The 25,294-nt window shown below is 42.5% G+C and overlaps 1 protein-coding gene and 1 long non-coding RNA gene across 2 annotated transcripts; both read right to left on the reverse strand.

Annotated features, from left to right (window-relative positions):
* Window positions 1-1,326: 1,326 nt before the first annotated feature.
* On the reverse strand, window positions 1,327-16,605 carry AMACR (alpha-methylacyl-CoA racemase). The gene is made up of 5 exons (XM_081521441.1): window positions 16,288-16,605; window positions 13,340-13,483; window positions 11,405-11,565; window positions 7,727-7,913; window positions 1,327-2,075 (listed from the first exon to the last, which is right to left on the reverse strand). Exons 1-5 carry the CDS (start codon window positions 16,532-16,534, stop codon window positions 1,666-1,668), a joined length of 1,149 nt encoding a protein of 382 aa, XP_081377567.1. The 5' UTR covers window positions 16,535-16,605; the 3' UTR covers window positions 1,327-1,665.
* LOC145518039 (uncharacterized) lies at window positions 8,470-10,245 on the reverse strand. The gene is made up of 2 exons (XR_014062534.1): window positions 10,204-10,245; window positions 8,470-9,051 (listed from the first exon to the last, which is right to left on the reverse strand). It is a non-coding gene; the product is annotated as an uncharacterized LOC145518039 (long non-coding RNA).
* Window positions 16,606-25,294: the final 8,689 nt, after the last annotated feature.

Raw genomic sequence — 25,294 nt, forward strand, 5'->3', positions numbered from 1 at the left:
ACCCTGATGCTGGGAAGGATTGGGGGCAGGAGGAGAAGGGGATGACAGAGGATGAGATAGTTGGATGGCATCACCGACTGAATAGACATGAATTTGAGCAAACTCCAGGAGATGGTGAAGGACAGGGAAGCCTGGCCTGCTGCAGTCCATGGGGTGGCAAAGAGTCGGACATGACTGCTGCTGCTGCTGCTGTTGCTAAGTCGCTTCAGTTGTGGCCGTCTCTGTGCGACCCCATAGACGGCAGCCCACCAGGCTCCTCCGTCCCTGGGATTCTCCAGGCAAGGATACTGGAGTGGGGTGCCATTGCCTTCTCCGGACACGACTGAGTGAACAACAAAAGGAAACAAGAGACAAGGTTTGCAGTGGGCTCCTGAGACCTTCTCTTCTTTTGGATGTTGCGTTGTGTGGAAATGAGATTCCAGATCTTGCTGAGGATTGGGGGGAGAAAATGAAGGCAATGATACTAGGGGTGCAAAATTGGGTAGGGAAGTTGAACAGTAGTCCAAGAAAGAAGTGATAGAGTCTGGATGAAAGAAGCAATGGGAGATGGGGAGAGGGACTGAGATGGGAGTTCTGAAAGTGGAACTGATAGCACTTCACTATTGAGATTCATCTCCTTAATAAATATTCACAAAATTTCCAATATGGGCCAGGCACTATTCCAGGAACTAGAAACTGAGCAACGAAGGAAACCTACAAAGTCCTTCATAAAGTTTCCATTTTAGCATGCCCTAGTTAAGAAGGAATGAGGCAGGGGTTAATCCATACAATGTCAGCAGTGATAGGCAGTATGAAGGAAAATGAAACAGGGTTCGGGGAGAGTGAGTGATAAAGCAGTTGCCATTTTACACAGGGATCAGGAAAGGACTCTCTGTAAGGGACATTTGAACAGTGGCCAAATGAAGTGATAGGTAAACTGTGGGGTCTATTGGGACAGAGGTAGACATACTGGGAGTGGAAGCTGGAGACCAGTAAGAGGAGGGCAAGTCTAGTAAGACTTTCAAATGGATGATGGTACAGTTTACTGATAAAGAGACACATGTGGATGATGCCAATAACAGGCAGTTATACACAGGAGCTCCTCTAGATGGAGAGGTGGCAGTTATCTGAAGGGAACCTCAAGGACATTTTCTAAAGTTTCAATTCATAGACACCAGCTGAATGGTTTCCTTACCAAATTAAAAGGATCAGACTTTTCCGCCTAAGGGCATTCATTCTGGTTAACAGTAGAGCCTAAAATATTTCGATGAGCAACAAAAGGCTATTTTAGTGCTACTGAAAGAACTTTCTTGAAAGCTTTTCACAAACTTAAAACCAGGAGTAAACTTTATGGGGAATAAAGCTTTATTTAATAAAAAGCATTATATTAATATATTTCAAGTATTTTATAAATATATAAGTATTTTAAATTGACAAATATAACCTATCAAGTAAATTGAAAGGCAGAAAAACTGCCACAATTTAGTACAGGCAAACTAAAAATATTCCCAAATCAAAAGCCATGATAACCATTTTCAGAATTCCATCATTACTCTGTATCAGTCTTGTTTCCTGATTAGCATAGTTAGACCACTGTGATACTGTTTATTCATGTTTCCATGCACACAATTTTTTGTATTTTACTGTAAATGCAATAAAATTCATTTGCATTGTGGGGCTTGGAACTTAGAGATTAACTCTAAGTTTATGAATTTCAATAATATTATCTAAGTTAAGCTGATTGATGTCTTTCTGGCTGAACCCAAGTTGCTTAAGAATCTCTTCAGTGTGTTCTCCTACAAAAGGATCCCTTTTAGTCGAAGGGAGAGCTGGGGTGCTGGACAGCAGGGGAGCAGGGCGGGGACTCACACGCTGCTCTGTATCAGTAATAAACGAGCCCCGGTCTTTGTTGTGACCATGATGGGTAACCTCTTCAAAAGTCAGCACAGGAGTCACGCATGCATCTGTGCCATCAAAGATCTGACACCACTCCGCCTTTGTCTTCTTTGCAAAGATATCTGCAAATTTCTTCTTCATTTCTGGCCAATCCTTTATACTCATCTGATGGGGAAGTTCATCAGACTTTAGCCCAAGTCCTGAGAGAAAAACAGAATTTCTTAAATCAGCATGCTTTGGGTGCAGTAAATATAATCAGTGCAAATGAGTTTTGGACTCATTATACTTGCCCCAAATGGGATATTTTATAGGAATTCTCAAATGAGTCAAGAGAAGAAATTCAAACTCAACTTGAAGTTAGAGCCAAAGCTGGAGAAGGCAGTAGCGTAACGGGACTCAAAACAGACTTTCTAAGTCTTTGCGAGATCTTATTATTTACATTTCATCAAAAGCAGTCTATTTTTAATTGTCTAGTTTCCAGAAATCAACTTCTTCCCTCTGAGCAGTTTTTCCAAAAGAAACTTCTTCATGAATTTATTATCTGCCATGTGTGTGCTCGGTCGCTAAGCTATGTCTGACTCTTTTGTGACCCCCTGTAGCCCACCAGGCTCCTCTATCCATGGGATTTCCCAGGCAAGAACACTGGAGTGGGTTGTCATTTTCTTCTCCAGGGGATCTTCCTGACTCAGGAATCAAACCCAAGTCTCCTGCACTGGCAGGCAGATTCTTTACCACTGAGTCACCTGGGAAGCCCAAAGACACAGGCAAATTGTTCCAATAGCAAACATGACAGCAAGTTATCAGCCAGCCAATCAACAAAGGACACAGACTTTTTCTCTCTCAAGTACGAAGAGTCCTGAAGGGCCCCTTGACACAAGCGACAGAGAAAATGAAAGGATTTGCCAGGGAATATCACAAGAAGAATGGCTTCTCCAGTCCATGACTTGATCTGTGCTTCCTTTATTGACTACAGGAACCCACCCCTGTAGATACACCCCAGCTCCAGTGCTGATTAAATTATACCCAAAGGGAAACTTTGCTGGGGTTTGGTGTAACTGTCATTTTTATTCCCTCTTTAGAGGGTTTCTAAATTTAAATTATGCATAATATTTTGCATAAGTTTAGCCAAGTTAATCAAGCAATTCTCATTTTTTATCATCCTTTCCTTATCTACCATGTTGAAAAACAATGACCAATAATTGTAAACTGCTCTGAAGATGCAGAAGTGCCTACAAAGGTAAGAAGATGGGAATACTACAGGCTCTTCTTAGAGTTTTGAGGGATATAAGGATATAAGAACTCACATAATTCTGAACAGCTGTGCAAATACATTGTTCTCTGTAGCCACCTGTCCCATTCAAAACCAGAAAAGATATAAAGCCCTAGTTTCAGATTTACCACAGTAATCTATGAAGAAATATTTCTAAGAATGTCTTTCACTTTGCTTTCTCCTTCTTGATTGTCCCAAACTCTGTGATTAAGAAGCATATAAAATGAGCAGTTAGCCAAAGCACTTAAGTAGACCATGGCTAACTGCTGGAAACATACATGCATGCTTTTATAAACAGTTTTCTTTTTTTTTTTTTAAAATAAGAATGTGATCAGAATCATCAACTAAAACTGGAGCCAAGAGTTCTCCAACAAACACTAAACTTAAGGCTACACAGGTTTTGTTACACAGGTTTGCACACTGGAATACTAGAAATCAGAACACTTCTACCCCTGACTCTGACACCCCGGCTGTTTCAACGTCCTGTCCCCGCTTCTCAGCCCGCAGTTTCTCATCCTGCTCAGGACCTTCGTCATGGCCCAAAGATCAACTACCAGGGGTTTAGGCTGGGCTCCTGACATTCTATATGGGACTCTGAATCCACTCTCTCTTATAAAGCACAATTATAGATTGTGGCTAGTTTTTATAGTACAATCAACATTAAATTCCTGCTATTATAAGTCAAACAGACTTCCAGAGACTGATCTGGGGACTCAGACACCATTTAAAACTTGGGAAAGCATCTTTTGATTTCCAAAACTCTACCTTATACATACATATATACACATACACACAATTATACAAAATATCTGTCATTTTAAGTACATCCCATAAGCTTTCTGCTCTGTAACATGTTATTAGGTACATATTAAGCACTCAAAATTCATTGTAAGTATGCAATGACACAGGTACAAAGATTAACACTTATTAAAAACAATAAACATTATGTGTTATCATGAAAACCTGTAAGAACGTAAATTAACTTGAATAAGGAAGTGGTTAATTAAATTTTAGTTCAGGTGTACCGCAGAATACAACACGGCTGCTATTTAAAAGGGTAACGCTGAAGATATTCGGTATCAACAAAAAAGGATGTCTTTGCTATATTTTTTAATAAAAAATTATTAATTATAAACTTATATGATTATGTATTTTATAAATTATATAAACATATAACATAATGTATATAATTATATAAATTATAAAAATTATATAATATAAATTTATGTAATTTATATTATATAGATTATAAAAAAATTTAATTGTGTCTGTATGTGTACAGGGAATATTCTTAAAGGCCACATTCCAAACTTTCCTAAAGTGGAAGGACAAGGGAGAATTTTTACCTCTTACCTTATAAATTCTGTATTGTTTACATTTTTTTCATAAAAAATACATTATTTTAAATTTTTTCATCTTTTAAAATTGTGGTAAAATATACAAAATATAAAATTGACCATTTTAGCCACTATTAAGAATACAGTACTATGTTATTAAGTACATTCATATTGTTCTGGAACAATTACCACCATTCATCTCCAGAACTTTTTCATCTTTCCAAACTAAAACTGTACCTGCTTCCCTGGTGGCTCAGACAGTAAAAAATCTGCCTGCAAAGCAGGAGACCCAGGTTCAATTCCTGAGTTGGGAAGATCCCCTGGCAAAGGGAATGGCAACCCGCTTCAGTATTCTTGCCTGAATAATTCCATGGACAGAGGAGCCTGGCGGGCTATAGTCCATAGGGTTGCAAAGAGTTGAACACAACTGAGCGACTAACACTTTTACCCATTAAACACTAACACTCTATTCTCTGCTTCCCCCAGTCCCTGTTCAAGTATCTGTTCAAGTTCCCACTTTTAATTCTTTTGGATATATAACCAGAAGTGGAATTGCTGGATCATATGGTAATTCTAAGTTTAATTTTTTGAGGAGTCACCATATCATTTTCCACAATGGCTGCATAATTTTACATTCTTACCAGTAATGCATGGGGTTCCAATCTCTCCACATCCTCACCAACACTTATTTCCTGGTTTTCTTTTAATAATATTTTGAAATTTCAAAGCAACTTAAAAAAATTCTCTATTGCCTTCACTACAAGAACCTTATGTCATGAGAGTCTCAGTATTTTCAGGTTTCTTTGCCCTGGAAAGCACTAGGAAGATAGCCTAGAGGAGTCTGAGCCTTACAAAAACCTTGTGTATTTATGCTCAGACACTGTGAGCTAAATGAAGCTATGGTCTCAAAGATCTCAAAATGTACAGTGAAATAATAAATTAACACTAACTCAAAAAACTCATTACAGATGTGGGAGTTTGTCCAGTTAGGCCTGAGAGAGAAGTAACATGTATGTGACTAGTGAAAGTACTATTTTTGCATATCAACAATGTAAAAGAAAGAAGATGCTGAGCCTTTTGGGTCACAGAGTATGTAACAGATTAAGCAAAAGCTGATTGAACATGCTCTATCTACCTACAGCACAAGCCACCTGCCAGCTAAGGAGCCTTAGGAAACTTTAAAGAGAAAGAGGAGGATGTTAAGGACACCACAAGTGGCTGTGGCTGCAAAACAGCTGGAGGGGTTACAGAGTTTAGACTCAGAAAGAGGAAACCAGGGAGCAGATGATCCCAAGTCAAGGGCTGGAGCAATCAGCCTGCTAGAAAATGAGATGGAATGTGGACATTAGAAATGATCATTCTAAACATGTACGTTTTCAAAACAACAACAAAATACACCATGGGGAGGAGTTAACCTCTGAAATGACAGAGTAAAGACCTCTGAATGCTGGCACAAACGCAAAATCAATATTTTTGTAACTTTAGAAATTAACTAAAAGCTTGCAGCAATCTAAGGAGCATTTTTAAGAAAAATGACTAAATCTCAGTAAGACCAGTGAGCTTTGTGGTATTATAACTTAGGCTAATTTCAGTCCTCTGTACCCAGCTCTCTGAAGGCCTTGAAAACCAACAGGCTGTCAACAACAGTAGTTGTGAAAAACAGTGGGCTAACAGCCAAGGAGGAGAAGGCAAAATAAGTTTGAAGCTCTCCCCAAATCCCATCCCTAGAGAATTGCCACTATGTGGCCTGACAGCTCTCTGAACATCTCCAACCTCAGGGTTTGTCTTTATTTGATCTGACTCAGAGCTTACTCTGCCCTATTCCTGAAACATTTGTCCAAAAAGAAAAAGAAAAGAAAAAAGCAGTTGCAACTGTCATTTAGAATTGCCTGTGCATGGTGATAATAAAACTTCACTGAAGACCAGTCAATTTTATTATTGCATTTAAATTCCCCATAGACAAAAACAAAAGGTTTTTGCAAGGCTCAAACTCCCTGTGTTATGTTCCTTCTGTTTTCCAGGTCCCTGCATCCCAGAGTGGGGGTGTTCTTCCCACCACTCAGCCTCTTGTATAGCATTGCTCTGTCTAGAATTTTGAACTGACCTCTGCTCTTAAATTTCTGGACAGAAAGGCATCCTCTATGATCTAGATAAACCACTCTGTTCCATGGTTCTTCTAATTTACAGACAGTTAAGTTGGTGAAGTTAATATAGTTGATCACAGAATGCATTCTGATGCTTATAAAAACCATCATTCCAGCTATATACAGACTACTCTGAGTAGCATTCTGCATCTGAAAAGCTATCAAACATAAAACTCCAAACTTAAAGCTGGAAGATAAATGTGCTGCAACACATGTGCTTGTCACACTGCTTCAGCATATATTCTAAAACTTCTTAGAAACTAAAATATCTGTGAAGTAAACTTTAAATTCACATTTCACAGGGACAAAATAACTTCAGTCCAATTATCAGTCAAGGCAGAAGGGATCCCAAATTTTCCTGCTAACCTGTGGCAACACCTCAATAAGCCAAGAATCTGCAAGAAAGGTAAACCGCAGAAGCATCAAGTGATAGTGGCATATCCCAACAAACTCTCACTCACCAACGTCTCTCTGTGCTCTGGTGACCCTTTTATTAAGTACCAGGAGGGATATCTATCTATCAAGGAATAAAAACTTGTAGTACCAGTGACCATTTCTGGGGAAGAACAGACTGTGGCCACGCAACGGGCAAGATAAATATCAAACATTACTGAGTATGGGCTTCCCTGGTGGCCCTAGTGGTAAAGAACCTTCCTGCCAGTGCAGGAGACAGAAGAAATCTGAGTTCGATCCCTGGGTTGGGAGGGTCCTCTGGAGAAGCGCATGGCAACCCACTCCAGTATTCTTGCCTGGAGAATCCCAGGCAGAGGAGCCTGGCAGGCTACGGTCCACACGGTCGCACAGAGTTGGACACAACTGAAGAGACTTAGCACAGTACCGAGTATGAAATGTAATAAAAACACTGAACGCCCACAAAAAGGATTATGATCTTTTTAATCTGAGCTATTTTATAGACCTTCTTTATAAAATTACTTGTCAATTTAAAAGATGGGGGAAGTGCCTCACAATATGATGACTGTCATTAGGCTAATTATAAAGTGGATATATACATATAATAAAAGACATCATGAACTTCAAAAGACCCCAAAATAGAGGCTGGAAAATATCCACAGAAAAGAGGTTCCTGAAAAGTTACTCACCCTTGATCAGCAGCTCATAGAACTGGGGCTCTATTGCTCCGACAGCCATGAACCCCCCGTCTGCCGTCTGGTAGGTTGTGTAGAAATGTGCTCCGCCATCTAACATGTTCTGTCCACGAGGCTGTTCCCACAATCCTGTTCCTTGGGTTTTCCACAGAAAAGAATGTAGATATGCCGTTCCTTCCACCTTTGAAGAAACAGAATACAATGTGAATCCAGGTAATTCAACTATAAAAAGTATGACTGAGTCCTACTTGGGTTTTAGAAAAATGTTTGTATAAAAATGTTTATCTTATAATATAGAAAGATTATACCTAATTATACAACTTTGATATTTCAAGAAAGTGAGTTAGGGCAGGTTTATGATAGAGCTTCTGCACTATTCAGATCAGGGAATATTGTTCAGAAAAGACTTCAAGGAACTACTTCTGCTCTTCCTCTCAAATAAGATTGGCAGAATGCTGACAACTTTTGAAGCTAAGTGAGGCTAGCTTCACTAGTAAGCTCACTTCTCCATTAGTAAGCTAATTATATATTCTCTTTACTTTTATATACGTTAAAAACGGTCAGGATAAAAAAGCTGAAAATAAAGAAAAAGTTTTTTTAAAAATCTATCATCTGATCTCAATACCTATAAACACACACACAAACACATGAAGCAGATCACATTTTAAAGGTAAATCACATGACAGTTATATTTAGTTGATTCTAGCTTTGATACCAAGCGCAAGAAAAACAAATTTGAATATTTAACATACTTTAACTTTAATTATCACTAGAAAGTTACAGAATAAACATTACAATATGGGTGACAGGTGATAAGGGTTTTCTGAGTACAAACTAGTTTGGGAATGCCAGCTTCCCACTAGTCCTGAAATAAGAAGGATTCACATCTCGGGTACGATTATCATGAGACTGGATGCACTGAGCTATCTAAAGAATACTTCCCTATCCTTCTGGCACTCCAGGAAGGCCAGCAAAGCATCCTTGTCTCTGAGATTACTAACAGAAAGGCCCCATTCCAACTGTGAACATGGGATTTCTCACAGATTCTGGCTATGAAACAAACACAAAATTTAACAGGCAAGAAGACTGCAGTGGGTTGCCATTTCCTCCTCCAGGGGATCTTCCCAACCCAGGGATCGAATCCTTATCTCCAGCGTCCGCAGGCAGATTCTTTACCACTGTGCCAGTTGGGAAGCCCATCTTTAGATACATCTCAGTTTTCTCTTTTAGCTTGAGGAAGCTCATGAACACTTGAATCCATGGATCTGACATTTGCTGTCACCAAGTAGTGGAGTTTGTATAAGTGGCCTCTGGTGGTGCTGTTTTTTGAAATGGGGTTACATAGATTTTAGTCCCCACATTTATACATACACACACAAACACACATATAGATACATCTCACACACACACACACACATATATACATTTACTTTCATCTATACACTGGATGTACTGATGAGTCTATTGAAAACACAAACACACATATAGATACATCACTCACACACACACACACACACACACACACACACACACACACATATACATTTACTTTCATCTATACACTGGATGTACTGATGAGTCTATTGAAAAAAGATGTCCTGAGAGTGTTATGGGTCTATTTTGGCTCACTCAGGATACAAACAGGCTCTAATCTAACTCCACCTTTACTTGGCACCATAGAAGGACACAGGACAAGACACAGCAATTATAATCCTTATCTCATCAAGAGGCTGCCGAGCACACACCTCTCTTCCCCTCTCATCCACATGCTGTGTATGCTGCCACAGATGACAGCCCTTGATGCAGGGAAACTGCAGCCTCAATTTCCCAACTTTTTATATTATTCTCATCACATAGGCCAGTGGCCTGCATGCCAACACGCAGTCCCCCAGGTCAGAAGTGCTCCCTAGGTCAGGAGTAAACACAGTAAAACAGACCCCACATGCCATGTGCGTGCATGCTAAGTTGCTTCAGTCCTGTCTGCATCCAGACTCTTTGTGACCCAATGGATTATAGCCCACCAGGCTCCTTTGTCCATAAGGATTCTCTAGGCAAGCATACTGGAGTGGAATGCCATGCCCTCCCCCAGGGGATCTTTGAAACCCCGGGATCCAGCCCAAGTCTCAGGCATCTCCTGTATTGGCAGGTGGGTTCTTTACCACTAGCGCCCCCTGGGAAGCCCTAACTATACAGTTTCTAAGGGAACAGTCTGATGAAGAGCCGACTCCAGGTCATCACGGGCAAGCCTAGGTCACAGATTCTTCTGCTAAAGTCATTTGGAAACTATTGGCCTAAAAGAATAAGATTATATGTCCCCCCCAATCAGCCTCCTTCTTCAGTGGGTCTCCCCCGGGTACCAGAGCCACATCCATTGAGTCTTCTAAGTCAGAGATCAGGGAGCCATCCCTTCACTGCCAAATGTGAATCCTTAAATCCAGACCTATTCTACCATTGACCATTTTAGTACTCGCCTTTCTCTCTCAGTCTTGTCTTCATCAAATCCATTCTCCAGCCTACCGGCAAAGATAGGTCCAAATGTAACTGTATGGCATTGGACATAACAAATGGCAGTAACAAATAACTGGACAGTAACAAATGGCACTGGACTGGGCTCTCATTAACTAGCTGCGAGAACTTGGGCAAATTTCTGAATGTGCTGATGAGTCTGTTGAAAGAAGATGTCCTAACAGTGTTATGGGTCTGTGTTTAGTTGCTCACTCATGTCCGACTCTTGGCAACCCGATGGACTGTAGCCCACCGGGCTCTTCTGTCCATGGGATTTTTCAGACAATACTGGAGTGAGTTGCCATTTTCTCCTCCAGGGGATCTTCCTGACCCAGGGATCAAACTCACGTCTCCTGTGTTTCCTGCACTGCAGGTGAATTCTTTACCTGCTGAGCCATCAGGGAAGCCCTGTTACAGGTCTAACTGGGTTGAGTAACAATGTATCCCAGGAGAAGGGAATGGCAACCCACTCCAGTATTCTTGCCTGGAAAGTCCATGGACAAAAAAGCCTCATGGGCTGCAGTCCATGGGGGTCACACAACTGAGTGCACATGTGTGAGGGGTCTGGAGGGAGATGGGTTGGTAGCAATAAACAGGTAGAGCTGGAAAAAAACAAACAATGTATTCCAAGTGAAATTGTTGTTTTGGGGATTAGGAGAAATCACACAGGAGAAGTGCCTAAGAGAACAGGAAGCAAGCGCTCCGTGTGTGAGAGTAAAGACGCTGAACATCCTGACATTCGAATCTCCACTACACGGTGCAGCAGGAAGGTCTAGACTGGTCCATTTCACTTGAGCATCATTAAGAATCTCCTCTTCCTGCTAAAGGAGACTTCCTGAGCCCAGTTGTGAATGAAGAGCTCTTAAAAATCATGGTCAAAGCACAAGACACAAGATGGGGAAAATCGCTGAAACACAACGTAGTAATCAGGTGAGTCATGAACAGTTTAGAAAATTGACTCCACAAACAGACGATCAAAATATGACATTCTGACACATGTCAAACATATGAAGCTGTTTTAAACAGAAGGCTATCTTTGGTAACTTGGATTCAAATTTCCAATCTCAATTTATCTCCTGTCTTGTTCAAAAGAAGATTTGAGGCAGCCATATATCAACCTCAGGAACAAACGCTAGGCTTATCATTTCCCCTAGTTAATACTTATACCATGCTCGCATCGATGACTTGACCTTTGCCAGAGCGTGTGCGTTCAAACAAAGCCATAATGACGCCCAGTGTGCACATGAGGCCACCACCACCAAAATCAGCCAGGAGATTCATCGGGGCATATGGATTCTCACCACTTCTGCCACTTCTTGATAAAACACCTATACCATGGGAAAAAAAAAAATGGAGGACCATTAAGGGTAAATTTAATGTGTATTTTAAATTTTTATTTATTTATTTTTGGCTGTGCTGGCTCTTCGTTGCTGCTCGGGCTTTTCTCTGGTTGCAATGAGTGGAGGCTACTCTCTAACGGAGGTGCATGGGCTTTTCATTGCAGTGGCTTCTCTTGTTGCAGCGCACAGGCTCCAGGACACACAGGCTTCAGTAGCTGTGGCACATGGGCTCAGTCATTGAAGCTCCAGGGCTCTAGAACAACAGGCTCAACAGTAAGCCTGTAGTTTACAGGCTTAGTTGCTCCACATGTGGGATCTTCCCGAACCGGGGATCAAACCATGTCTCCTGCATTAGCAGGCAGATTCTTTACCAATGAGCCTTCCAGTGGTAAATGGGTTAAAAAGCTCATTTAATGTGTACTTTAAATAAATACATGAACATCTTAGAAGGAAAACCAATCTCTCTAGCTACTAGTTGTAAGTGAAAATGAATATCTAATCCCTTTCTAAATCTAAACTTGTTCAGTATATTTATAAGAAGGTTTTCCTTCCAACAAATTTCCTTGTTTTTTTTTATGTTTTTATTTTCTTTAAAACTTTATTCCTACTAACATTTTCAGAATTCTATTGCTAAGTTTTTATTCACTGAGTTGTGGGGGAGTGGGGCGGGGAATAGTTGCTATCCACTTAGTTTATGACTTAACAATGGTATAAGGCACTTCCATTCTTATTAGAAAGAGACGCAAGAAAACACAAGAAAAAGAAAAGGAATTGCATTTTTTAATAGATATGAAAAAGCAACTCTCCACTCACACTTTTCCTCAACCTTTAAATGTGTACACACAGAATATTTGAGACTTCTTCCACTCAGCAATATGGTTCTTAGAAATCTAGAATTAGGTCATTCTAAGAGCTTCCCTGGTGGCTCAGGGGGTAAAGAACCTGTCTGCTATGCAGGAGACTCAGATTCTATCCCTGAGTCGGGAAGATACCCTGGAGAAGGGAATGGCAACCCACTCCAGTATTCTTGCCTGGAGAAGTCCATGGACAGAGGAGCCTGGTGGGATACAGTCCATGGGGTCACAAAGAGTTGGACATGACTGAGTGGTTAACACTTTCAAGATATGTTAGTACAGGTGAAAACCATGAGCTTTTTCAAGTATTTATAGAATTTCTAAAATCATGACTCAGTCAACAATTCACAATAAAGTAAGGGGGTACCAGAATCAAACTATTAATATATCTTTGCAAACTACAGAGCAACCATTTCTACTATCAATAAGTCCCTTACTTCCTAGCAGGGGCTTGCTGGAGAATTCACTCCACAAGCGTAGTCAGTAAACGTTACTAGTGAATGTATTACCCCTCCCTGTGTTAAAGCAGGGGAAAGTGAAAGTGTTAGTTGCTCGACTCTTTTCGACCCCAGGGACTGTAGACTGCCAGGCTCCTCTGTCCATGTATTCTCCAGGCAAGAATACTGGAGTGGGTGGCCATGCCCTCCTCCAAGGGATATTCCTGACCCAGGGATCAAACCCACATCTCCTGCATTGCAGGCAGATTCCTTACTATCTGAGTCACCAGAGGGAGGCTGACAGTGACTGTTCCAAGACAAACCAATCTTTTTTAAAGAAGTACATGCTCTTTATTAATTCCAATAAATATTCCAAACTTCACCTTTAAAAAATTCTTTCCAATAAGTGTACCTGTAGATCTTGACTGGGGAAAAAAAAGAATGCAGAGAAATTGTTTTTTTTCAACATACCTGACAAAGCCAAATAGTTGATGTCATGTCCAGCTACCTTGGAGAACCTTCCTGACTGGCCGAATCCACTCAACCTGGCATAGATAAGCCTTGGGTTCTCCCTCTGCAGAATCTCTGGACCGAGCTGGAGTTTTTCCATCACCCCTTAAGAGAAAAGTTACATTTTTTTTTTAAAGACAGCATGAACTGAAGATGGGTATAATCCCTTCTTTGTGGCACATATAAAACAGCACTTTTTTGCAAGGGAAACTGGTAACATTTGTTGTGGGTTTATAATGAACATATTGCCATTAATTAAGAACTCAGACAGTGAAGCCCCCATTACTGGAATGTGTGGAAGATCCCCCCACCCCAAGAATGCTATTTCCCTCCAGCACTGCCCTGCATCCCTGCAGGCATACCCAAGCATCTTCAAAGTGGACATTCCATCCCTTCAGTCAGCCCCTTCGGAGTTGCCCCAATTTGCTCCTAAGTAATTTATTAGAAATGGTCTGTTCTTTTGGAAGTTACTCTGGGTCTTTAGTTGATCAAAAATTCACTTTTGGAAGCTGCTTTTCCTTTCAGGACCTCTTCTATGTCTGTGCCTGCATGGGTGCCTGCTATATTTATGTGTGTATATACTCCATCTTCCCAAACAGTTCAGATGCTCCTCTGGCAGGAATCATGCCTCATCTGTTTCCACAGGCCTCTAATATGTCCAGCAGTTCCTCTACAAAAAGGCTCAGTACAAATATCTGGTGGAAGAAGGGTTAGCTACAACAGCATTTAATTGCTTTTAAGTTATCAGCGAGTACAGCTGACCCTTGAATAAGGTGAGTTTGAACTGTTTGGGTCCACTTACATGCAGATTTTTTTCAAAAGTAAACTACAGTATTATGCAGTCTGTGGTTGATGGATGCTGAGGAACTGTGGAGGACCACTGTAACTAAAGTACAGGTTAGCCCTGGTTTGTTCAAGGGTCAATCAATATTTATTCTGCTAAATCCAGGAAACTGGAACCTAAGGAGTCCTGGGGTTAAAGATATAAAATTAGATAACAAAACTCACTGACTTTGTCTCCACAAAGCTATGACAAGTTACAAAAGGATTCTATTCCTAGACTGGTGGTTACCAAGGGGGAAGGATGGGAGAGGGATAAATTGGGAGCTTGGGATTAGCAGATGCAAACAAGTATATACAGAATGGATAAACAATAAGGTTCTACTGTATAGAATAGGAAGCTCTATTCAATATCCTGTGATAAACCTGTGATAAATGGAAAAGAATATGAAAAAGAATATATATGTAACTCAGTGGCTCTGCTGTACAGCAGTAATTAACACAATATTGTAAATCAACCATACTTCAATTAAAAATAAACTCTATTTCTTTAACTAGAAAAACATCAGCCTCAATCCACCCCAACACTCCCTGCAGCTATATCTGTATTCACAGCTTCACCTCTCCCCTAATACTAAGACTAATTATTTACCCATGTGGAGCCTCCTTCAATTTCAAGTCGTGTATTATTAAATTATGATATAATCCTAATTACTAAATTATTGTTGTAATCTCAGATCTGAGGGTGGATGTGTTCACACATTCAAATACGCCTGGTGCCCCACATAGCCAATTCATTCCCCATTTACTGACTTCGAGCTATATACTGACTTCGAGCTATATACCAAAGCTTGGGATTTGTACTTGAGCAAGAGCAGGTGTCTGAGCAAAGATCAAAGTGGTGCTAGACCCAAACATCAGCTTTAAAAAGGCTGTTACAACTGTTATCAAGGAAGCTGCAGTAGGTGTGCAAAGAATCCCAAAGTCACAGAAAGGAGGAAGAATGATGGGACTGATGATAATTGAAAGCTGGTGGTGGAAAAGGAAGATTTGGGAGCCTAGACAAAGGTACAAGTTTTTCATTCAGGCAACTGGGTGGACATTGGTTCTATCCACTGAAATGATACAGAAAGAGGAGAGGACATTTTAGTAGGGAAGAGGTGGGGCTCAGTTTGGAATATATGGAAGCTGCAGTGCTCAGGAGACGGTCAGATAGAAATGGGCTGCTGCTGCTGCTGCTAAGTCGCTTCAGTCGTGTCCGACTCTGTGCGACCCCATAGACGGCAGCCCACCAGGCTCCCCCGTCCCTGAGGTTCTCCAGGCAAGAACACTGCAGTGGGTTGCCATTTCCTTCTCCAATGCATGAAAGTGAAAAGTGAAAGTGAAGTCGCTCAGTTGTGTCCGACTCTTAGCGACCCCATGGACTGCAGCCTACCAGGCTCCTCCGTCCATGGGATTTTCCAAGCAAGAGTACTGGAGTGGGGTGCCATTGCCTTCTCTGATAGAAATGCGCAGAACTTGCCTATTCTGGAAGTCTGTGGCTCTAAAATAAGGGGGTACAGTTATAGACTTGGCCATCACCTGCCTACAAAAAATAAAAATAATAGAAATGGATAGGGGCTACAAGAAGCAGAGTGTAAAGGTAATTGAGCAGAAGCTGGAACCTGAACACCAGCATTTAAGGCAGCAGGTGTTAGCCTGGCTTTACCCTGGTACACCAAACTCCACAATTTAGCAAAGTTTGACTATGAACCTATATGCAGTTTTCCGGGGAGAGAATCTATGGCTTTCGTTTGTTTCTCATAGGGTTCATGACCTTCAACTAATTAAGAAACGCAAATGTAAAAGAATAACTCAAAAAAAGGGGGAACTTGGGAAGGAGTCAAAGAGAGGTATAAGAAAAATGAGGACAACAGCATTATCTCGGGCTCCAAGCGTGGAAGATCGTCTCGGGGCGAACGATTAGCAACATCAAATGCAACAGCAAGGTCTAGAAAGTAGGGACGGAAAGGGTTCAGGTGGCAAAAGGGCAAAGGTATGCCCGTGCAGCCCCATACGGTCGGGCGCGGCGACCTCCCTTCTGCGGGGACCGTCCTCTCTCTGGCCCCGCCTAGGGGCAGGAGGCTCACCGGGACGGAAAGGCTCCAGCACCACGTCCGCCCGGGCGCACAGGCGTCGCAGCACCGCCACTCCCCGAGGCTGCTTCAGGTCCACCGCCAGCGAGCGCTTGCCTCGGGCCAACCTGCTCGGGTCGCTGCGGACGCCAGGTCGGTCCACACGCACCACCTGCGCCCCGAAGTCCGCCAGGACCATACCGCAGAAGGGAACCGGGGCCAGGCCGGCGAGTTCCACGACTGTGATGCCCCTTAGCGCCATGGGCCCCGAGTCTCCTTCCCAAACCGATGAAGCAGCAGCTGCCCGAACTCCGGCCTCTACCGCACAGCGTCAGCCCTGGGGGCACACTTCCTCCCTCGTGGCCCCGCCCCCGTGCGCCTGCGCGCAGCCGCAGAGCCTGCGAAATAGTGCGGTTTCGGACCGCCTCTGGATCTGGGCTGTTAGAGGGCTTTCCGTCCCTACTTTCTAGACCTTGCTGTTGCATTTGATGTTGCTAATCGTTCGCCCCGAGACGATTAAACTCTTAAACTGTGCCCTAGGGCTTGACCTGGGGGATGGGGGATGGGGATGGGGATGGAGATGGGGGTGGGGGTGGGGGTGGGGGTGGGGGTGGGGGTGGGGGTGGGGGTGGGGGTGGGGGTGGGGGTGGGGGTGGGGGAGCATGGCTGGTCCGGATGTCTCAGGATGGTTTTACTTTCCTTGCGGTCCCAGCTGCTGTGCTTTATGGACCCGTTTATACCTTTCTGGCCTTGAAAAACATGAAAAATACATAAATATTTAAGAATAATGTTAAAGTGTTGTTTTTAGCTTCTCAGCTATCTGGGGCTAGTATCCTGTGTTTTTACAGCCTGAGTTTCTTCCCTTTCACACCAACGGAGTGACTGTAGTCCCATGACTGTCAGAAGGAAGGTCCTCTTTTCTTTCCTGAGCTGGTTAGGCTCACCAGCTCACCTTTGGCAGTAACTACAATCGACCCCTTCGTTTAGTGACATGGCAGGCAACGTGCCAGTTGTGATTATTCACCACCCACAAAAAGCTTGTGTGCTATCATGGAATATAAAAAGCACATGTGAGCAGGTGGTGTTCATCAGAGACAAATCTGATAAGTTTAAAAATATTTTTAATTTGTCACCTGCCACTGCTACAATTACAGTTTGGAGTTTTTAACTTCAGTGCATTTTAAAAGTACAATAAAATAAGCACAAATAGCCCCACTCCTTGCAGTTTGGAGTCTCCAGGAGTTCGGGAGAGACTTTTATAGAGAAAAGTTGAGGCAAGGAAATTATTGATTGCCTAGATGACTGTTTGGATTTGGTTTGTACTTTGATTTCCAAACACTCAGACCAGGTTAGATTCAGCCTGCTTACAGAGGATGCCAGGGCATGAGAGCCACATCAGTCTAATGGCTTCCTTGTTTAATTAGCACTTATTTGTCCCCTCTAGCCCTTTGTTAAAGCATAAATTTCCTAACCCTGTCCTCTTTTATTTTTATTTTGAGAAACTTAAAAGAGAAATGTATAAAAAATACTCTAGCAAACACCCATAGACGGAGGTACTGATATTATTTCATAGTGACCCCCAGTCTAAAAAATAAGCAGTACAGATATTGCTTAAGCTAACACCCATGATTACATTCACATGAATCAGGTATTTTACCAGCTTTCAGCTTTACTAATAAGGTCAAAGATGCAGATCATAAAGATATTCTCAGACAAAGCTGAGGTCCTGGAAATCTCACTTGACACTGAAGGCCCTTCCTTCCTGCATGGGCAACATACTCTGTTACTGATCTCGAGAGACAGCAGTGAATGGTCCTGAAAAGAGATCTTAGTTCCCTGCCAAGGAATTGAACCTGGGTAGTCTGGATGAAAACCAGGACTCCTAGCCACCAGACCACCAAGGAGTTAGAGGCTAGAAGCAGCGGCCCTGACTCTTTCCCCCATTTGAAAGCGAGAATGTTTCAAAAGAGGCAAAAACTGTGAAAACAGGTACAAAGTTTGTTATGAGAGACACAGCATAGCACGTGGGAGAACATTCAGAGAAACAGTTTATTTATTTAAGACTGAAGCTGGAAAGCCAGCTGGTGCAATGGTAAATGATCTGCCTGCCAACACAGGAGACACGAGAGAGATGTGGGTTCGATCCATGAGCTAGGAAGATCCCCTGTAGTAGGAAATGGCAACCTACTCCAGTATTCTTTGAAAAATCCCATGGACAGAGGAGCCTGGAGGGCTACAGTCGACAGGGTTGCAAAGAGTTGGAGGCAACTGAGCACACACACAGGCAGAGATACAGACCCAGAGAGAAAGGGTATGGGTCTCCTCTCTTGTGAGGCATGCAATAGTGAAGTAATTTAAATCAATTATATAGGACAGTTCTTCCAGGTCTTTGTTTACCTTTGGCCAATTATCTCCTTTCTTTTTTCACACTTGACTGGCCCTAGGACCCTCTCCAAGATGGGTGCACAACTTTTTGTTAAGATGGATCCCACCATGTAGGACTGTGGGTGCATGTCCACTCATTATGGGGTAGCAGCCCCTCCCTTTTTGACCTCCAAGGAGCCTTCCTGCTCATGTGCAGACAGCGAAGTTCTCCTTGACCTCAAGAGTGGTCATCTTATCTCTTTACTTCTGCAGAGCTCAGCTTCTGCCATTAGCTTTGTCCTTGGAGTGTCTGGGTGAGAACAAAAATTCAATTTTACTCCATTTGACAAATACTAGCTATCTAGCCTTAAGGCCCATCAGTCTCCTACCTTAATACAAGCTGAATTGTGTCTCTTTAAAATTCATATATTTAAGTCCTAACCCCAATACTGTGACTGTATTTGGAGACAGGGCCTGTAGAGGTAATTAAGACAAAAAGGGGTCATATGTGTGGGACTTAATCCAATAGGACTGGTGTCCTTATAAGAAAAGATTAGGAAAACACAGACCAAGGGACAACCTTGTGAAGACACAGCAGAAGGCAGCCATCTGCAAGCCACGAAGAGGAGCTTCAAAAGAAACCATACCCGTTGACCCATGATCTTGGACTTTTAGCTGTCAAAACTGTGAGAAAATAAATTTCTGGTGTTTAAACCACCCAGTCTGTTATTTTTTTATGGAATTCCTTGCAAATTAATATATTCTCGGATCCATGGTTACGTATGAGGTCTCTAATGAGGTTCTCAGGTCACCAAACAGACTATTTTCTATTCCAGAAAGTTACTTAGCCATGGAAACATGCTTCCTAAATTTTGGGTTTATTTAGCATAATCAATCTTGTGGCCAGGGATAACCACTAAGTCTATTCAATAAGTAAGTTCTCTTAAGCTTGGCATGTTGCAGTTCATGAGGTCGCAGAGTCAAACATGACTTAGCGACTGAACAACCAACTTCCTCTTAGCAAGTATGATTAATTTCTTTACCTACAGTCCAGTGGAGTCATGTGCCCTTTTCTTTGGCCTCTCGGGGCTTCCCTGTACTAAAGAGAGTAAATAGATTGAAAGTCAGCTGCTTTCAACTCTTTCCAAAGCTTAAGTCTCCTTTAATGCTCACCTGCAGCTACCCATCATTGCTCCTGTTCACCTCGCTGTTCAAGGCACAAGAACTCCCATGATCTTGACATATGGTCCACATATGAATGCTATAGCTATATTATTTATATACTATAATTTGTGGTTTTAATTTTTATAGACAATGTTACATTGTACCCACTTTTCTGAATTTACTTCTGCACTGCATATTGTGTTAACTGGTCTCCCCATTTCTATTCTTTCCTATTAGATCAACAGAGTTTCTTGGCTTAAATACAAAAGAATTCACTGGAAGTCTATGAAGTTAAACTCACATAAGTATGTGAGAAAGCTGAATTTAGGCAATTGACAGGACTCAGGCTGCTGGAATCATGGTCAAGGTCACAGTGTGGAAGACTGATTAGGATAGAAATCTGCATAGTTTCCACACACCTCTGCCCAGGTCTGAGGGATTCACAGAAGCCTGAGTCTGAGTCAAAAGGATGGAGGTACTAAATTGAGAGGTCTCCCACCGACACATAGGATGGGATCATTAAATTAAAATCATGACTGTTCTGGGTTGTGTTGACAAAAAAAAGATGCACAATGTGAGAGATGCAAGTTAAACTTTATTTGGGGGCAAAATGAGGACTGCTGCCTGGGAGACAGCACCTCAGATAGCTCTGAGAGACTGCTCCAAAGAGGTAGTGTGGGAAGGTCAACACGTAAAATTTTGGTGAAGGGGGAGTTAATGCAATTAAGCACTTACATTACTAAAGTTTTCTGCTAGTCTCAAGGACCTGATGTTCTAAATATGAAGAGATGAAGAGATGAAGAGATTGGGATTATGAAATCAGTCACTGGAAATATTTGGCTGCCTAAAAACCTGTTCCACTAGCCTCCGTGGAACACCGAGTGCCTCATTTTCCACTCTGAATTCATATCAGGGGATATTGGCAGCTGCAACAGCCCAGGGCTCAATATCCACCGGGCAGATGGCAAATGTCTTTATTGTTGTTGTTCAGTTAGTCAGTCAGTTCAGTTGCTCAGTCGTGTCCGACTCTTCATAACCCCATGGACCACAGCACGTGAGGCCTCCCTGTCCATTACCAACTGCCGGAGTCCACCCAAACCCATGTCCATTGAGTCGGTGAGGCCATCCAACCATCTCATCCTCTTTCGTCCTCTTCTCCTCCCGCTCTCAGTCTTTCCAAGCAACAGGGTCTTTACAAATGAGTCAACTCTTCGCATCAGGTGGCCAAAGTATTGGAGTTTCGGCTTCAACATCAGTCCTTCCAATGAATACTCAGGACTGATCTCCTTTAGGAAGGACTGGTTGGATCTCCTTGCAGTCCAAGGGACTCTCGAGAGTCTTCCCCAACACCACAGTTCAAAAGCATCATTCTTTGGAGCTCAGCTTTCTTTATAGTCCAACTCTCACATCCATACACGACCACTGGAAAAACCATAGCCTTGACTAGACAGACCTTTGTTGGCAAAGTAATGTCTCTGCTTTTTAATATGCTGTCTAGATTGGTCATAACTTTCCTTCCAAAGAGTAAGTGTCTTTTAATTTCATGGCTGCAGTCACCATCTGCAGTGATTTTGGAGCCCAAAAAATAAAGTCAGCCACTGTTTCCACTGTTTCCACTGTTTCCCCATCTGTTTGTCATGAAGTGATGGAACCGGATGCCATGGTCTAAGTTTTCTGAATGTTGAGCTTTAAGCCAACTTTTTCACTTTCCTCTTTCACTTTCATCAAGAGGCTCTTTAGTTCTTCACTTTCTGCCATAAGGGTGGTGTCATCTGCATATCTGAGGTTATTGTTATTTCTCCGGGCAATCTTGATTCTAGCTTGTGCTTCTTCCAGCCCAGTGTTTCTCATGATGTATTCTGCAGGTAAGTTAAATAAGCAAGGTGACAATATACAGCCTTGACATACTCCTTTTCCTATTTGGAACCAGTCTGTTGTTGCATGTCCAGTTCTAACTGTTGCTTCCTGACCTGCATACAGGTTTCTCAAGAGGCAGGTCAGGTGGTCTGGTATTCCCATCTCTTTCAGAATTTTCCACAGTTTATTGTGATCCACACAGTCAAAGGCTTTGGCATAGTCAATAAAGCAGAAATAGATGTTTTTCTGGAACTCTCTCGCTTTTTTGATGATCCACTGGATGTTGGCAATTTGATCAGCTTGAACAGCTGGAAGTTCACGGTTCATGTACTGCTGAAGCCTGGCTTGGAGAATTTTGAGCATTACTTTACTAGCGTGTGAGATGAGTACAATTGTGTGGTAGTTTGAGCATTCTTTGGCATTGCCCTTCTTTGGGACTGGAATGAAAAGTGACCTTTTCCAGTCCTGTGGCCACTGCTGAGTTTTCCAAATTTGCAGGCCTGTTGAGTGCAGCACTTTCACAGCATCATCTTTTAGGATTTGAAATAGCTCAACTGGAATTCCATCACCTCCACTAGCTTTGTTCGTAGTGATGCTTCCTAAGGCCCACTTGACTTCACATTCCAGGAAGTCTGACCATAGGTGAGTGATCACATCATCGTGATTATCTGGGTCATGAAGATCTTTTTTGTATAGTTCTTCTGTGTATTCTTGCCACCTCTTCTTAATATCTTCTGCTTCTGTTAGGTCCCTACCATTTCTGTCCTTTATCAAGCCCATCTTTGCATGAAATGTTCCCTTGGTATCTCTAATTTTCTTGAAGAGATCTCTAGTCTTTCCCATTCTATTATTTTCCTCTATTTCTTTGCACTGATCACTGAGGAAGACTTTCTTATCTCTCCTTGCTATTCTTTGGAACTCTGCATTCAAATGCATATATCTTTCCTTTTCTCCTTTGCCTTTTGCTTCTCTTCTTTTCACAGCTATTTGTAAAATCTCCTCAGACAGCCATTTTGCTTTTTTGCATTTCTTTTTCTTGGGGATGGTCTTGATCCCTGTCTCCTGTACAATGTCATGAACCTCTGTCCATAGTTCATCAGGCACTCTGTCTATCAGATCTAGCCCCTTAAATCTATTTCTCACTTCCAGTGTATAATCCTAAGGGATTTGATTTAGGTCATATCTGATTGGTCTAGTGGTTTTCCCTACTTTCTTCAATTTAAGTCTGAATTTGGCAATAAAGAGTTCATGATCTGAGCCACAGTCAGCTCCCGGTCTTGTTTTGGCTGACTGTATAGAGCTTCTCCATCTTTGGCTGCAAAGAATGTAATCAATCTGATTTCAGTGTTGTTCATCTGGTGATGTCCATGTGTAGAGTCTTCTCTTGTTTTGTTGGAAGAGGGTGTTTGCTATGGCCAGTGCATTCTCTTGGCAAAACTCTATGAGCCTTTGCCGTGTTTCATTCTGTACTCCAAGGCCAAATTTGCCTGTTACTCCTACTTTTGCATTCCAGTCCCCTATAATGAAAAGGACATCTTTTTTGGGTGTTAGTTCTAAAAGGTCTTGCAGGTCTTCATAGAACCATTCCACTTCAGCTTCTTCAGCATTACTGGTTGGGGCATAGACTTGAAGTACCATGATATTAAATGGTTTGCCTTGGAAATGAACAGAGATCATTCTGTTGTTTTTTGAGATTACATACAAGTACTGCATTTCAGACTCTTTTGTTGACTATGATGGCTACTCCATTTCTTCTAAGGGATTCTTGCCCACAATAGCAGATAAAATGGTCACCTGGGTTAAATTCTTCCATTCCAGTCCATTTTAGTTCACTGATTCCTAAAATGTTCACATTCACTCTTGCCATCTCCTGTTTGACCACTTCCAATTTGCCTTGATTCATGGACCTAACATTCCAGGTTCCTATGCAATATTGCCCTTTACAGCATTGGACTTTACTTCTATCACCAGTCACATCCACAACTGGTTTGTGTTTTTGCTTTGGCTCCGTCTCTTCATTCTTTCTGGAGTTATTTCTCCACTGATCTCCAGCAGCATATTGGGCACCTATTGACCTGGGGACTTCATCTTTCAGTGTCCTATCTTTTTGCCTTTTCATACTGTTCATGGGGTTGTCAAGGCAGGAATATTGAAGTGGTCTGCCATTCCCTTCTCCAGTGTCCCACATTTTGTCAGAACTCTCCACCAAGACCTGTCCATCTTTGGTGGTCCTACATGGCATGGCTTAGTTTCATTGAGTTAGACAAGGCTGTGGTCCATGTGATTAGATTGGTTACTTTCTGTGATTGTGGTTTCAATTGGGAGACCTTGGGGATGCCTAATTCCAGCCTGGGGGGATCCCAGGAGGTTGACTTGCCTCAATCTGCCTAGGGATCTGGTCCCTGGGAGGTTGTCACACCTCGACCTGCCCAGGGACCCAATTCTCTGGAGGCCGACATGCCTTGAGCTACCCGGGGATTCAATCTCCAGGAGGTTGTCATGCCTCAACCTGCCTGGGGAATCTGCACTCTGACCCAGGGATGCCTGACTCTCAGGTTGCAACAGTACTGGGTAGGATAAGCTTCAGAAAGACTCACCCCTAAGGAAGTCCACCCATGGAAATAGAAGGAAACCTATTACTTGTGGGACTGTCCCTATCTCAGCAATAACTCAGGAGCCCAACGAGAACCTCATTGCCTTTCTGGAAAGCCTAAAAGAAGCCCTCCAAAAGCTTACCAATCTGGACTTAGACTCTTATGAGGGACAGGTGATTTTAAAGGACAAATTCCTGTCCCAACGTGCATCAGACATCTGAATGAAGTTGCAACATCTATAGCAGCAGGGCCCTGCTCCATCTTTAGATGAGATAGTCCAGACAGCCACCAATACCTCTTATAACAGAGAACAGGAGAGGGAGGTCAAGGCCTAGGAAAGGGAGAGAAGGAAAGAGACAAGGCATGCCCAGATGCTGGCCGCCCTCCAGGGAAGCCCTATGGCAAATCCCGAGTCCTTGAAGGACAAGGCACGAGACAAATGCCTAATCTGTAGACAGGCGAGACAATGGGGCAAAGAGTGTCCAAACCGTGACAAGTCTCCTAAAATGTCTTGCTACAAATGTCATCAATTGGGACATTGGGCAGCACTCTGCCCTTGGGAGCCAAGAGCCTCAAGGTCAAGCACCAAGCCTTCCCTCACAATGGGTCAACAGGACTGAAGCGGCCGCTCCAGCCAGCCCTCCTGTCACAGATAACCATCAAGGGGCTGGAGCCAAGGGTGCAACTGGATGTGGCAGGTAGGTCTGAGAATTTCTTGATTGACACAGGGGCTACCTACTCTATCCTGACCTCCTGCTCCTTCTCCTCCCAAACCTGTACCATTTTGGGTGCTGCAGGAAAAACAATTACAAAAAGACTCACCTGAACACTTTGTTCCTGGGATGGACAAATATTTTCCCACCAGTTTCTGGTGGTCGCTGAGTGTCCTACTCCCTTGTTGGGAAGAGACCTCTCCCTGCCTTTGAAATCTTGCAGCTATCGCAGTTCTGATAGAAGATGTTTTAAAACTCTCTCTTGGGGGCAAACTATTTTTACCAGCCACCAAGTGAAACAACTCCTGAATCAGAGAGGCCATTTATGGA

This window comes from Giraffa tippelskirchi, chromosome 8 (genome assembly GCF_054371585.1).
Source record: "Giraffa tippelskirchi isolate mGirTip1 chromosome 8, T2T-mGirTip1v1.2.pri, whole genome shotgun sequence".
Taxonomy (NCBI): domain Eukaryota; kingdom Metazoa; phylum Chordata; class Mammalia; order Artiodactyla; family Giraffidae; genus Giraffa; species Giraffa tippelskirchi.

What these genes read in the sequence shown, in the direction of transcription:
- AMACR (XM_081521441.1), bottom strand. Translation starts at nt 16,534, where the DNA reads ATGGCGCTAAGGGGCATCACAGTCGTGGAACTCGCCGGCCTGGCCCCG. An exon ending in GCTGGAGCCTTTCCGTCCCG is followed by an intron (nt 13,484 to 16,287) that starts GTGAGCCTCCTG and finishes TTTTCTCTTAAG; the next exon opens with GGGTGATGGAAAAACTCCAG. An exon ending in CTATGAGCTGCTGATCAAGG is followed by an intron (nt 2,076 to 7,726) that starts GTGAGTAACTTT and finishes TTTTTCTCTCAG; the next exon opens with GACTTGGGCTAAAGTCTGAT.